This window comes from Tenrec ecaudatus, chromosome 18 (assembly GCF_050624435.1).
Source record: "Tenrec ecaudatus isolate mTenEca1 chromosome 18, mTenEca1.hap1, whole genome shotgun sequence".
In the NCBI taxonomy this organism is placed as follows: Eukaryota; Metazoa; Chordata; class Mammalia; order Afrosoricida; family Tenrecidae; genus Tenrec; species Tenrec ecaudatus.
Window position 1 is genome coordinate 73,397,774 of NC_134547.1, and position 13,447 is coordinate 73,411,220.

At 48.4% G+C, this 13,447-nt stretch overlaps 1 protein-coding gene across 1 annotated transcript in view; it reads left to right on the top strand.

Moving 5' to 3' along the window:
• The window catches only part of KIAA0513 (KIAA0513 ortholog), a gene marked incomplete at its 3' end in the record, with an annotated part of 44,385 nt that extends 30,939 nt beyond the window's left edge, over positions 1-13,446 (top strand). The window contains exons 2-5 of the mRNA XM_075536749.1: positions 5,461-5,980; positions 9,265-9,364; positions 10,080-10,153; positions 13,383-13,446. Of these exons, the coding sequence (XP_075392864.1) occupies positions 5,652-5,980; positions 9,265-9,364; positions 10,080-10,153; positions 13,383-13,446 (567 nt within the window). The remainder of the gene's footprint in view (positions 1-5,460; positions 5,981-9,264; positions 9,365-10,079; positions 10,154-13,382) is intronic.
• Position 13,447: the final 1 nt, after the last annotated feature.

Below are 13,447 nucleotides of genomic sequence, written 5' to 3' on the forward strand. Positions count from 1 at the left end.
GATCATAGGGCATAGAACTGCCCCATGGGATTTCCAAGGCTAGTCCAACCCACCAGAGGAAGATGAGGCTGTCTGCTTCCATGAAAATTGGCAGCCTCAGTAATCCAATGGAACAGCTCCACTCTGCCACATAGGTCTTCATGAGTCACGGCCAGCTCGATGGCACAGGGTTATTGGGTTCCTATTTATGGTCTTAACCAGTACACCATAAGGGCACCTGCCCAGGGGATGACTGATGTGCTCACAGCCTCTCCCAGCAGGAGGATCATGTAGACTCTGCACCCCAGTGTTTCCCAGAGTGGGCAACCCCTTCCTGTCAGTGGCTGGACCAATCAAGGGGGCTGCAGAAGCAGGTCCCTACACTTCATCTTGTAATTGTGGGCTAGAGTACATGCAATTTTAATTGCTAGTGGGGTGCTTAGTCATTTTTTTATCTGAAAGGGGAAGTTAGGCCCAGTCAGTGATCCAGAGCATCTCAAGGCCTCTGCCAGAACCTCTGGCCGGGGCAGGGATGGCCCAGAGAGCTCAGCATCACTGGGAGCCCTGTGCTGCGGCTCTGCTTGCCACCGGAACTGTTTCAAGATAGGGTTTCCTTTTCCCCCCTCAGAGTTATTTTTGATTGCTCGAATGACATTGTTGCAATCATTAGGAAGAGAAAATTAAAAGGAGCTGTCACCTCAGACCCAGCCCATCACCTCGTGAATCATCACCATGGCAGGGAGGCTCATCCCTTACTATGATGCAGAACAGGTTTCAGCAGGGCTCGCCGTCTACAACATATGGAGAAGAAAGGTCTGGCACGCTAGTCCCAAAATTCAGGCAACAAACACCATGGAGCACAAAGTTCAGATCTGCAGACAGCCAAAGGGATGACACGACTGGACCATGTTTTATTCCGTTGTGCAAGGGGTGCTGAGAGTGATGGTAGTGAACCACCATCACCTCAGTCACACTACTGAAGCACATGTCTACATTCTTTTCCAGCCCTTGTTCATAATGACAGTGTAATCAGAACATTGTGATTACAGTGAAATCAGATTTCATTCACTGCAGTATCTCTGGTACCTAGAACCACGCTTGGCAGGCAGGGGATGTTCAGTCAGTGTTTGTCTATTTAACTATGAGGTGACTATTTTTCTCAGTGCAGTGTACTAATTTATATTACTTCAAATAGTCAGGATTTATCTACTGTTGTATTATATCAGAATTTCTGCCCCTCCACAAACAATGTATCAAAAGGACTATAAATACTGTTTTGGTAAGCATTTTGCTGTTCATAACGGTTTCTGAGTGTTGTGACTTAATTCTTCAGGTAAAGTCCAAAGGCTGGAATTCTGGCATTAGATAAAAATAAGATTTATTCAAATTGCTTTTTAAAAGTTTTGCTTATCTCTGTTGCCAGGAATGCTTGAGAACATTAACTTTACCATAACTTCATCAGCATTTGGATTGTAATTTAAAAAATTGGAGTATTTTGGTAGCATATGATGGCATCGAATTTTAATTTATATGTCTAGTTATTAGTACAGACTGAGGAATTATCTATTTGTTGTTGTTTTAAGTTGGTTCCAACTCATTGATGCCTGGGTACAGCAGAACGGGACACTGTCTGGTGCTGCACTGTCCTCATAATTGCTGTTAAGTCTGAGCCCACATTGTAGGCCCTGTGCCAATCCATCTTGTCAAAGGCCTTCGTCATTTTGTTGCCCCTCTACTCGACCAAGCATGATGTCCTTCTCCAGGGACTGGTCTCTCTTGATAACATGTCCAAAGTATGCAAGACAAATGAAGTCTTGCCATCCTTGCTACTAAGAAGCATTCTGAATGTACTTCCTCCAAGACACATAATTTCTTTTGTGTGCCTGGCCTATTTGAGTAGTTTTTATAACAGATTTTCTGATTAAATGTGTACTTTTAATGTAATATGCATATGATCAAGCCTTTTCTTATCATGGGAAGTACTAGTGGTGTAACCGGCGGCTAACCATTAGACTGTTAACCATAAGGTCGGTGATCCAAACCCACTGGCCACCCCACAGAAGAAAGATGTGGCAGTGTGCTTCCGACAAGATTTACAGTCTCAGAAACCCTCGAGAGCAGTAATATCTCTAGGATCACTATGAATTGCAGTCAACTTGACAAAAAAATTTTTTAGTGTTTCTCTCCCCCGTTCCTAGGAGTCCTGGTGGTGCATTGGCGAAGTGCTCAGCTGCTAACGGCAAGGCTGGCATTTTGAATCCATCAGCCGCTCTGCAGGAGAAAGATGTGCCAGTGGGGTTGTGTTTATATTTGCGTCTCCTGCCCTATTCATGATGAGCTTCACTAACCCCACGACTGCCTGTGTAGAATGGCTATATAGAGTTTCTGAGGCTGTTGTGTATGTGTGTGTGTGTGTAGATTTTATCTTTAAAAAATAATTTTATTTGTCGCTCGGGGCTCTTACAGCTCTTATAACAATCCATACATCCATTGTGTCAAACACATTTGTACATATGTTGCCATCATCATTTCCAAAACATTTTCTTTCAACTTGAGCCCTTGGTATCAGATCCTCTTTTTTCCCTCCCTCCCACCCTTATGACCTCTTGATAAATTATAAATTATTATTTTCATATCTTATACCATCTACTGTCTCCCTTCATCCACGTTTCTGTTGTTTGTACACCTGGGGGGTGGGGTTATATGTTGATCATTGTGATCGGTTCCCTCTTTTCCCCCTATCCTCATGGTATCACTACTCCTATTATTATTCCTGTGGAGTTTATATGTCTTGGATTCTGTGTGTTGAGAGCTCTTATCTTTACCAGTGTACATGCTCTGGTCTAGCCAGATTTGTAAGGTAGAACTGGGGTCATGATAGTGGTCAGGAAAGAAGCATTAAAGAACTAGAGGAATGTTGTGTGCTTTGTCGGTGCTATCCTGCACCCTGACTGCCTCGTCCCTTCCTTGTGACCCTTCTGTGAGGGGATGTCCAATTATCTACAGAAGGGCTTTGGGTCTCTACTAATCCCCCTCATTTGTATCAATATTATTGTTTGTTTGGGGTCTTCTGATGCCTGATACCTGATCCTGTTGACACATTGTGATCACACACGCTGATGTGCTTCGTCCATGTGTGCTTTGTTGCTTCCCTGCCTAATAGCCGCTTGTTTAACTTCAAGCATTTAAGATCTCAGACACTATATCTTGTCATAGCCAGGCACCCTTAGCTTTCTTCACCACATTTGCTTATGCTCCCATTTTGACTTCAGCAATTGTGTGGAGAAGATGAGCACCACAGAATGCCAGGTTATTAGAACAAAGTGTCCTTGCGTTGAGGGAGGACTTGAGTAGAGGTCCAAGGCACGTCTGCTACCTTGATACTTAACCTATAAATATATGTCCACAGACCTATATCCCTATCATTTTATATTACTATATTTACATATATACATACCTATATTTATCTCTCTATAAAAGTCTTTTGCCTCCTCTATTTTCTTTTACTTTCCTCCTTTCCAACTACCATGTTCAACTTTCACTTGGCTCTCAGTAATTCTTCCCAGCTACATTGTATTTGGGCCAGGTCCGGATCATGTAGCCACTTCCCCCAGCTCTCCCAAAAGATAGCCTGCTGGGCTGTGCAGCCCCTTCCCCTTGCCTCTCAAGGCCAGAGCTGGACTGTGCAGTCCCTGCCACCAGCGTTCCAAGGAGCTTATCTCTCCAGGCCGGGTCTGTACAGCCCCTCCCCTCAGTGTTCCGGGATGATTTACTCCCAGACCACATCCTGATTCAGACCCTGCAACTGCAACACCAGAAGGCCTCCTTCCCTCTTATCAGCACATAGGTCCTAGGCTCAGGCCCTATATATGTCCCACTGCCTCACTGCCAGGCATGACCTCCCTGATATAACCCGTTGGGTTGAGGAACTCGTCTGGAAGCTCTCCCTCACCTTAATAAAGCCTCTCTATACATCTCATTCCTGACTGAGCCTTGTCTCCTTTTGTACCTCCATCTCCAACCTTTCACATTGCACTTGATCAAACCCCACCAGACGTTCTACACCCTCCTTGCCATCGATTTTAGATCTCTTGTTGTTCCCTTGTTCCTGGATTTGTTATCTCCCCTCTCCCTTTCCCCCACCTTCCCCTCTCCCCTCTCCCCCCAGAACCGTAGTCCCATTGTTTTCTCCTCAAGATTATTTATCTTGTCTATCATATATATAGACATAAAAAAAAGAAGAAAAGGGGGGGTGGACTATAAAAAGTTCCAGGTTTATATGTATATTTTCCGATTGAGTCTGATGAGGTGTCAAGCCTTGCCCTCCCTTCTTACCTCCCTCCCTCCTTCTTTCTTAGTTTGCTCCCACATGGTCTGGGCAGACCCGCCATCTCCCCAGGCTGTATCTTCAGTGTTGTCCTCTGTGGTGCAGTCTTCTGGGGTGGGGGAGTCGACATAGCTGGGATTGGGGCCGGCTCCACAGACATCTCTGTTATTTTGCTGCTTTATTCCAGTATGTTGCCCTCAAGGCTTGGCGTACCATGTTGAGGTCTGGTCCCTCTCTCCCTTTCCTGTGGAGACATAAACAAATACCCTCCCTGTGGGTAGTTTAGTGCCCTGTTCCCCCACTATCCACATCCTTTTTTTTTCTTTTCCCTTTTGAAGCTGTCATCTTTATGGAAGCAGACAGCTTCATCTTTCTCCTGAGGAGCAGATGGTGGTTTGAACCACTGACTTTAGAGTTAACCCCTGGTACCATCAGGGCATGCCTCCTCATTTTAATAGGAGGTGTGCTTCTTAGGGAGGATTTCCTCTGCTGTGGAGATTCTGACACTGTGGTTTCCAGGAGAATATCATCTGACCCTGAGGCCCCAGACAGGTGCCCACTACCTGAGGAGGGCCTGGGCTGCCCCTCTGCCCAGACCATTGTCAGTGCCCTGAGGAGCTCTGAGACAGCACAGACCACAGGTCTCTGGGAAGGTTCTGGTTGAAACAGGAAAGCCCTAAGAACGGAGCATAAAAGATGAATTGGGAAGAATGGATGCTCATTTACAAGGTTGAGGTGCATTGGCTTAGATAACCATTCCTTCCTGATGTGCCTGACCTCACGACATCTCCAGTCAGCCCTGTGTTCTGTGGACAGTGCATTTCCATCCTAGGGACTGACCTGCTTACTAACTGGCCAGTGACCTCTGTTGGTGGCTGCAGTGGGAGGCCAGAAGATCCTTTACGGATGCTTGCTCAGTTCCCTGAAATCCTGGTACTTGCTATTGACTTGCTCCTCGAGTCATTCATCCATGTGGGCCATCTCTTGGGCCCCAGTTGGCAGTAGGAAAATGCATTGGTGTCAAACCCCACATTTTGCAAGCTTGGGGTCCTGCTTTATTAATCTGGGAAGTCAAGTTCTGGGAGCCCCTCGTGTCTCATGTGCAGAACCACTATCCATGGGCTGAGCCTCATGGGTTTGTGTTTATATTGCAGATGCTGTAGGGCCATGTGCCACTGCTGCACAGGACTCATCAGGGAGGCTCCAGCTCCTGGGTAGCTCACGTGACCCTGGCAGGGTCCCAGCTGGCCTCTGGCTCCTGTTGACACACCTCGGAAGCAAGTTGGCAGCCCTCTCTCTACCTGGAGTCCCTACCTCCCCACCCCACCAGCAGCTCACTTGTGCCATGGAGGCTCCAGAAGTCCCTGTGGGGTCGCTGATTGACTTTGAGACGGAGCCCCTGCCCTCTCCTCCCCTGGAGGCCCTGCCTCCACAGCTGCAGAACAGAGACAGCTCTCTGGGGGATTGCGCATCAGAGAGTGAGACCACCGAATCTGCAGACAGCGAGAATGACATGGATGAGTCGCTCTCCCACCCATCCTGGGACCAGTACCGACGCTCCTCCTCCAACGACTCTTTCTCCTCCAACCACAGTGCCACGTCAGTTCAGGATGAGGAGGCCCTGGAGCTCCGAGAGTTCATGTGCAGTTATGTGGAGAAGGTCTTCTCTGGCGGGTAAGGGTGGTGCACAGTGGCAAACCCAGTCAGGACTCTTAGCAGCTCGGCCTCCACACCTGCCCAGGTGTCCAGGCCAGGCCTACCATGGCCACCAATCCTGAGCCTCAGCCCCACCCCCAACTGCAAGCAGAGATGGTGGGGAGTAATGTAAAGTGCCCAGGCCTGGACCCCAGTCCAAATCCATTAAGTTATAATCTCCAGGGGGCAGCACAATACCCAGAAATGGCTAGGCTCCTCAGAGATTCTGAAGTACAGCCAGTGATGAGATCCTTGGGGATGAGTGACCACATGACCTGCCCCACTCCACCCCCAACTCCCCACTTAGGCCTCTGCCAGTTCTATGGGCACACAGGCACCCCCCACCCACCCTGTCAGCACTGATACCATGCTGTCTGTGTGGCACTCCATTCTCTTAGAGGACCGTCTCAGGTCTCGGTGGTGCTCCTGGAGACATCAAAGGAGCAGGCAGAAAGCCCACCAACATTTTTGTCTTCAGCAGCCTTTTCTCTTGTCAGTAAACTGCAGCTCCAGAGCCATTTGCAGCTCTTTTGGTCCCTACACAAGTCTAAAGTAAAGCTGGAAATGAAACTCAAACTATCATAGTTTCATTTAAAGTATATTACTCAGATAATGATGTCATTTGTTTGTAAAAATGTAAGTATGGATCTTGACTAATTTTTAAATTGTGTGAGGGACAGGATTAATTCTTCCATCTCAAATGTTTGCCCACCCCTGAGCCAGATTATACTTTTGAGCATCGTAACAGACTCAATGGCGAGAACAATCCATGCACACTTAGGAGTCCCTGAGAGTGCAAATAATAAACATGCTCAGCGGCTAACAGAAGGTGGTAGGTTTGAGTCCACCCAGAGGTGATCTACTTCCACAAACAACTACCTGTGGAGACCCCATGGATCACAACTCTACGAGAACACCCAGGGGCGACCATGAGCTGGATGGATTCCACAGCACCTTGTGTGTGTATGGGTGCAGACTGTGTATACTGAACACAAACTGACTCACTACCATCAGTTGATGCCAACACCCAGCGACCCTATAAAACAGGGTAGAACTTCCCTGTGCGTTTCTGAGATTTACTCTTTCTGGGAGTAGAAAGCCCCATCTTTCTCACTTTCAGATCACAGCCCAACATGTAACCACTATGCCACCAGGATTCCTCACTGAACACAAAGTGACAAGCATAAAGAAAAGATCACCTGCCATCCTCAGAGCACTAGGAAATCTTTATGTGTATTAGTCCAGAGTTGGCCTGCACGCTCCCACCTGGTTGGCGGGAATTGCCTCTGCTTGCTGGCACCAGCTCTTCTCCTCCCACACCACTCAGAGCACAGCACTGCACTTGCTCTGCCTCTCCATTGCTAAACCCAGGGGCCGCTGCCTGAGCTTCTATAGCCTTTGAGAATTTGGGGGAGAAAGATGAGGCTTTCTGTTCCCTTAAAGATGTACTGCCACAGAAACCCAAAGAGACAGTTCTCCTCTGACTAGGGTCACTAAAAGTGGGAATCCACTCAATGGCAGTGAGTTGGGGGTTGTTTTTTTTTGGGGGGGGCACTTGATAGGAATTTGTTAGGTGCTGTTGGGCACCATTGTCTCATGGTCTCTGACTCATGGCAGAGCCGCTGGTGAGGTTCCAGGCTAAGGCTTTGGCTCAGAAGCAGACTACCAGGACTCCCTCCTGTGGAGCGGCTGAGTTCGACATTCCAGCCTTCTGGTTAGCATTTGAGAACTTGACCGTTGCATCTCCAGGGATCCTGTGAATCGGCCAGGAAGTCTAATTTTGAGCTGGTATTCAATTTGGGGGCACTATAGAACAGTCTTAGCCTTCAGAGACCCACACTCCTTGTGCTCATGAGCACTGAACTGTAAACAGCTGTGTGGATAGGGGCCCTTCCCTGTTTCCCATTAATGGTCTCTCTTGTGTAGTTACTGGAAGGTCACTGCAGACTGCTGGAAAGGTAAAGTATAAGCAAGGGTGCTGGTTTCAGGAGCAACAGTGGGTTCACAAAGCAGTCAGGGAAGCAGGGTGTCTGGGGAGTGACCCTTAGCTTTCCCTCATAGTCTGTGTATATGCATATCTTAACTAGGGAGAGGAGAAGCCAAGAGGCAGACTCATGCCTGCCAGGGGTGACCACCCAGCTCCCAGCACACCCTGAGGCACCTCAAACCGAATGTTGGGCTGCGCAGATTGTTGTCCTAGTATGACAGAAATGTAGAGTCTGAGGCCCCACCCTAACCACAGAGTCCGACCTGCTTTCTCACGAGGCCATTTGTAAGCCCACTGAATTGGAGGAGCCGGCTTCACTCAGCACTAAGAAGCATTTCTTTTTGTCCATTCTCATCATGGAAGAGCTAACAGTTTTCTGCTGGGTCTGCAGCCCTCACTGTAAGCAGCCAGGGTGGCATTTTGCCTTTAACCACAGGGTCCACACTGCCTTCCGAGGCTGGAAGAGGGAAAGCCAATGATGGCATGTGTTTCTGTTTGGTTGTGGGCGCCTTTGTGGGAGAAGCAGCTGTGGCTTCCTGGTGATCTGGCCAGCGTAGCTAGTGGCTCGGGAACCAGGACGCTTCATTGAGCCCACACCTGCAGCTGGCTTGTCGGCACCATGGACAGCAGGGCTGGCTGCATTTTCAGGAGCATTGAAAGGCCACTGCAGGTTGCTGGCAGGGACCCATAAGCATCTGGTCTTGGTTTTCTGAGGCCAGTGAAGCCAGAATGGTTTCTCGCGCTTTGAAAGGAAGTTGTGGTTGCCATTGTTCAGCCTCTGGTTCCTTGTGAGTCTTTGGTCAGGGCACCGGCCTCTCCCCTCAAGTGAGAGGAAGGGGTTGAAACCAGGTGGGCATTCTGACCACCATGTGACCAAGGGTTGGCTATCTCCATCACTGCAGAGCAGGGGACTGATGAGCATTCTGTGGAAGAAGCAGCTCGTCCGTCTTCCTGCCCAGAGGGATACCCTCAGGGTGCACTGCCCAGGTAAACCCTCTGGGCTCTCTGTGCTGGCTTAGTGCCATAGATCAGTGGAGTCCCAACAGCTGGGGAGCAAAGCACTCTCAGGGTAGTGGTACCCACTCGGACTTGGAAATGATTGGAAGCAGGAGCAGGAAGGGGCTGTGGAGCTGGACAGCTGGCCACCACTCTGGAGCTGAGCCTGGTTCTCGGAGCCAGGCTGCCACACAGTGGGAAGCTGGGTGCCATCCCTGTGGGGCCCTGTTATTTATCCCCTTCCCAGTCTGAAAGGATGTTTCCCACTCTTTGTCTTTAGGGAGGATCTGGACCAGGAGGAGAAAGCCAAGTTTGGGGAGTATTGCAGCAGCGAGAACGGGAAAGGCCGGGAGTGGTTCGCCCGCTTTGTGAGCGCCCAGGTAAAGGGGGGTTAGGTGGGAGGTGGTGGGGGGCTTCCCTCGGAATGAGCAGCTAGTTATCGAGGACGACTAGGTCGTGCGGAACAACTCCCTGACTCTTTAACTGACTCTGTAATTCCATTCTGGAGAAGGCAGTTCAGGGACATGACAACAGAAAAAGCCCTTTACTCCAGTGTTCTGGAAAGGGCTATGGGGGAGTGTGGGATCAGGAGCTGGGTCACCTGGGTGAGCAAGCAGGCTGTGCTCTGTGAAACCACCATCTTAAAGGCAACTGTGGGAATGTGATCCCTCCCTATTTCTACTCAATAACCCACACTATTCCCTTCTGTGAAGGAGAACGCATCCAAGACAGCTCCAGCCTGTAGCTTAGGTGCTTGGTTTTTATTAGCATGCTCTTCACATACATGAATTACTCTTCATGAAAAGATGAGAAAATTCAGGCAAGCAACAAGAAACACATAAGTCCGCCATTCAAAAATAGCCAGTGCTGTCCTTTGCTTTCTTGTGTGGGGGCGACAGGCAGTTTCTACTTTCTAAAGTGATGTAAGGATGACGCTGCCTGCATTCTGCTGAGGGATAGCAGTGTGGGGATGCCTGAGGCCCTGCGTTCTGCAGTTCAGAGGGGGCAGTGAGTGGCCATGCCAGACCTTTGTCAGAGCACCCAGGTGGGCACCTCTCTTGTGCCACCCTGACCCCTGTCTGTTCTCTCTGACAGCGCTGCAATTCCAAGTGCGTCTCAGAGCCAACCTTCTATCGCCTGGTGCAGTCCTTTGCAGTGGTGCTGTTCGAGTAAGTGTGGGTGTTAACTCCAAGAGTGTTTCTCTACACGATCTCAGCACTGTACTGACACGGCTGTGAGTAATAGCCACACTAGTCATTGGCTCGCATCTGAGTCATGCACACGTCGTGACCAGTGTCCCAGCGAGGCAGCCCTCGCAGTCTTTCCCTCATGGTGAAAAGCAGGGCTGTGCAGCTGGCTGTGAGTAAATTCTCCCAGGCTCAGCCCTGAGGGATAGGCAGTGATTAGTGAGCTCACCCCTTTAGGGCCCCTCCTGCTGAGATGGGGGCTGCTCATCATTTCCTGTTGTGAAGGACTCAGCCTAGGAGCCTGCCCACCCACCAGCAAATAAACAAACCATCTCACCTGCCAATTGCACATGCCTAGGAGTCCGAGTGAGAATTTCCTCTCGAGGCCTTATTCCACAGGCCCAGGTGTTGACAAGGCACCGGCCTGCCAGCCAAGCCCAAGTTGTTCTTAGCTGCTGTTCCAAACCACCAGCAGCTCTTTGGGGGAAAGACAGGGTTTTCTATTCCCTTAAAGAGTTGCAGTCTCAAAAACTCACAGAGGCAGTTCTCCTCTGTGCTATAGGGTCGCTCTGAGTTGTCATTAGCTTGATGACAGTGAGTTTGAATTTTGGTTTGCCCATGCTACCCAAGAGACCCTGGAATCTTAGTGAGTTATACATTGGGCTGTTCACTGCACGGTCTGAAGTTTGAACTCACCAGCCACTCCATGGGAGAAAGCTGAGTCTTTCCATACCTATAAGGAGTTACAGTCTCCAAAACCCACAGGGGCAGGTCTCCTCTATCCTATAGGGTCATTCTGAGTCTGAATACACTCAATGGCAGTGAGTTTGGTTGGGCTTTTAGTCTGCTCACCTGGTCGTGCATCCTCGAGTAGATCAGTGTGATCAATCCCTAGTGATTCCAGTAGCTCAATTTTTACTAACTGGGCCTTTCCTGGTCCCTCTTAGTCAGAAGCTCTGCTGAAACCTGTTCAGCATACTAGCAACACACAAGCCTCTACTTACAGAGTGGGGTGGCCACACATAAGGTGCATAGGCCAGGAATGATGAAACCCAGGCTTCCACATGGACAGTGAGGATTCTACATTGAACCTCCACCTGTGAAGGCTGTGGGGTTCAGAGCTCAACTGTCAGGTATAGGGCCTGACTGATGGACAGGGTCTCTCCTCCTGTGAGCTCCCCCACTCTCCAGGATGGCCGACCTGAGTAAGAGTTGGTAACAGGCTTCCATAGTATGACACGGAGGGGACCTTGCTCCATCATTCTCTTCTGCCACCGCCCCCCGCCCCCCACCCCTGCAGGGAAGCTGAGCAGTGGCAGTGAGTTTCTATAGCCCCAGCCCCGCAGAGTAGAGATTGTGGTGGGACGGAAGAAGAGAGGCTGTTCTGACACTAAGGGGGTCTACCTGTCCCCTTGTCCCATGCTATCTGGAACCCCCCTTTGCTTCCCATGTCTTATGTCCACATTGTCCTCTGTGGCCTGGAAAACTGCTCCCTGCTTCTGCTCCCCCATCTTTAGAGATATATGTCTGTCTTTTTGGATCTTAATGCTCCAGCTTCCTGCTGTCTCCATGTCCTTATCCATTTCCCACCAACACTGGGTCTACATGGAGAAAAAAAATACCCCAATAAGGAGGAGCCCTATTTTCTCCTGAAAATGATCAGAGTCTTCTAAGCCCAGAGACAATGGGCTTCAGGCCAGCAAGGGTGGAGGGATGAGGAACCTTTAGCTAAAGGCAGAATCCTCTCCCTTGGCCTAAAGGACACTTTGGGAATATTTTCAAACAAGCTTCCAGGTCTTTTTGTATCCTGTGTATTAAACAACTCTCTTTGCAAACATTTGTGCTGTTAGAAAATTTCAGGAACTCACATTTTGCTTAATTTTTACATGTTCCACATGTCAATATACATATCTAGTTCTAAAACTTAAAATTTTTTTCATTGAATAAACAAAACTGGGAAAATTCAATTGAGGGTCTTATCCCACCCAAACAAAAAAAATTCATTTACTTAGTTCATGAGTATATATATTTTTGTAGGGTTGAGGGAGAGTGGGGATGACAAAACCATTGGAATATTTCAAAATAAATTAATTTTAAACATTTCTGCATTTTATACTCTTCAGGTTATACACATTTCCAGTTTTCACTCTTATATAGTCTCCTTTGGTTTTACCAATAGTATAGTTTTTTCATCTGTTAACTTTGAAAACTACCACTAGCCTGGCATTTTTTTGTTTTGTGGTGGCTTACTGTGTCACTAGTATTTCCACTACCAGCAGAACTGTCTAAAATGAACAATGTTCAGCGGAGCTTCCAGACTAAGAACAGACTAAGATGAAGGACTGTCCACTTTAGAGGAACTAGCCACTGAAAGTGCTGTGGGGAGCATGGAAACATTGTCAGTTACTGAATAAACAGCAGCAAAACATTGTCAGAAATAGGGCCCGAAGATGAGCCGCTCAGGTCAGAAGGCACTCAAAATAGGACTGAGGCAGAGCTACTTTCTCAAAGTAGAGTCAACCGTAGTGACGTGGATGGAGTGTAAGCCTGTGAGAATAAAGCCTTAGGGATTGTCAATGGCTGGTGGGGCATGACTCAAAAATGAGAAGAAACAGCCTCAAATAGCAATTAATAATTGGAACCTGTAATGTCCAAAGTTTAAATCTAGGAAAATTGGAAGTTGTTAAAAATGAAAAAGGAACACATAAAGATCAATATTCCAGGCATTAGTGAACTGAACTGGGCTGGTATTAGCCATTTTAAATCAGAAAAGCATATGGTTTACCAATTCAGGAATGAGCTAATCAAGAGGAATGCTGTGGAGTTTATCATGTAATTCACTGCTAACTTCTGGGTTGAGAAGGAGGGCCGGTGCCTGGTGCTTGTGGTGTTGGAGTGAGACTGGAGACTGGGCTTTGAGGCCTGGCTCTGCCGTACTCATTGAGTTGAACTTCCTGGGTCTTATCTTTTCCACAAGGATGAACAGGGCATGAAAACAGAAGGTGAACTCCTACCTGCCCAAATCAGACCTGGGCCCTGGTCCATATGTCTGTGATGGTTCACTGATTGGACCAAGTGACTGTGTGTGTCTTGGGAGTAAAGTACTGATTTAAATGTGTGTGTAAAACATTTTGGTCTTGTGCAATTAACCCACAGTGAGGGAGCTTGGCAGAACGGTTCTTTCGCCAATTGGCCTTGCTTCTCATTTCAGGTGTCACCAGATGGACGACTTTGGGCCTGCCAAGAACCTCATGACCATGTGCTTCACCTACTATC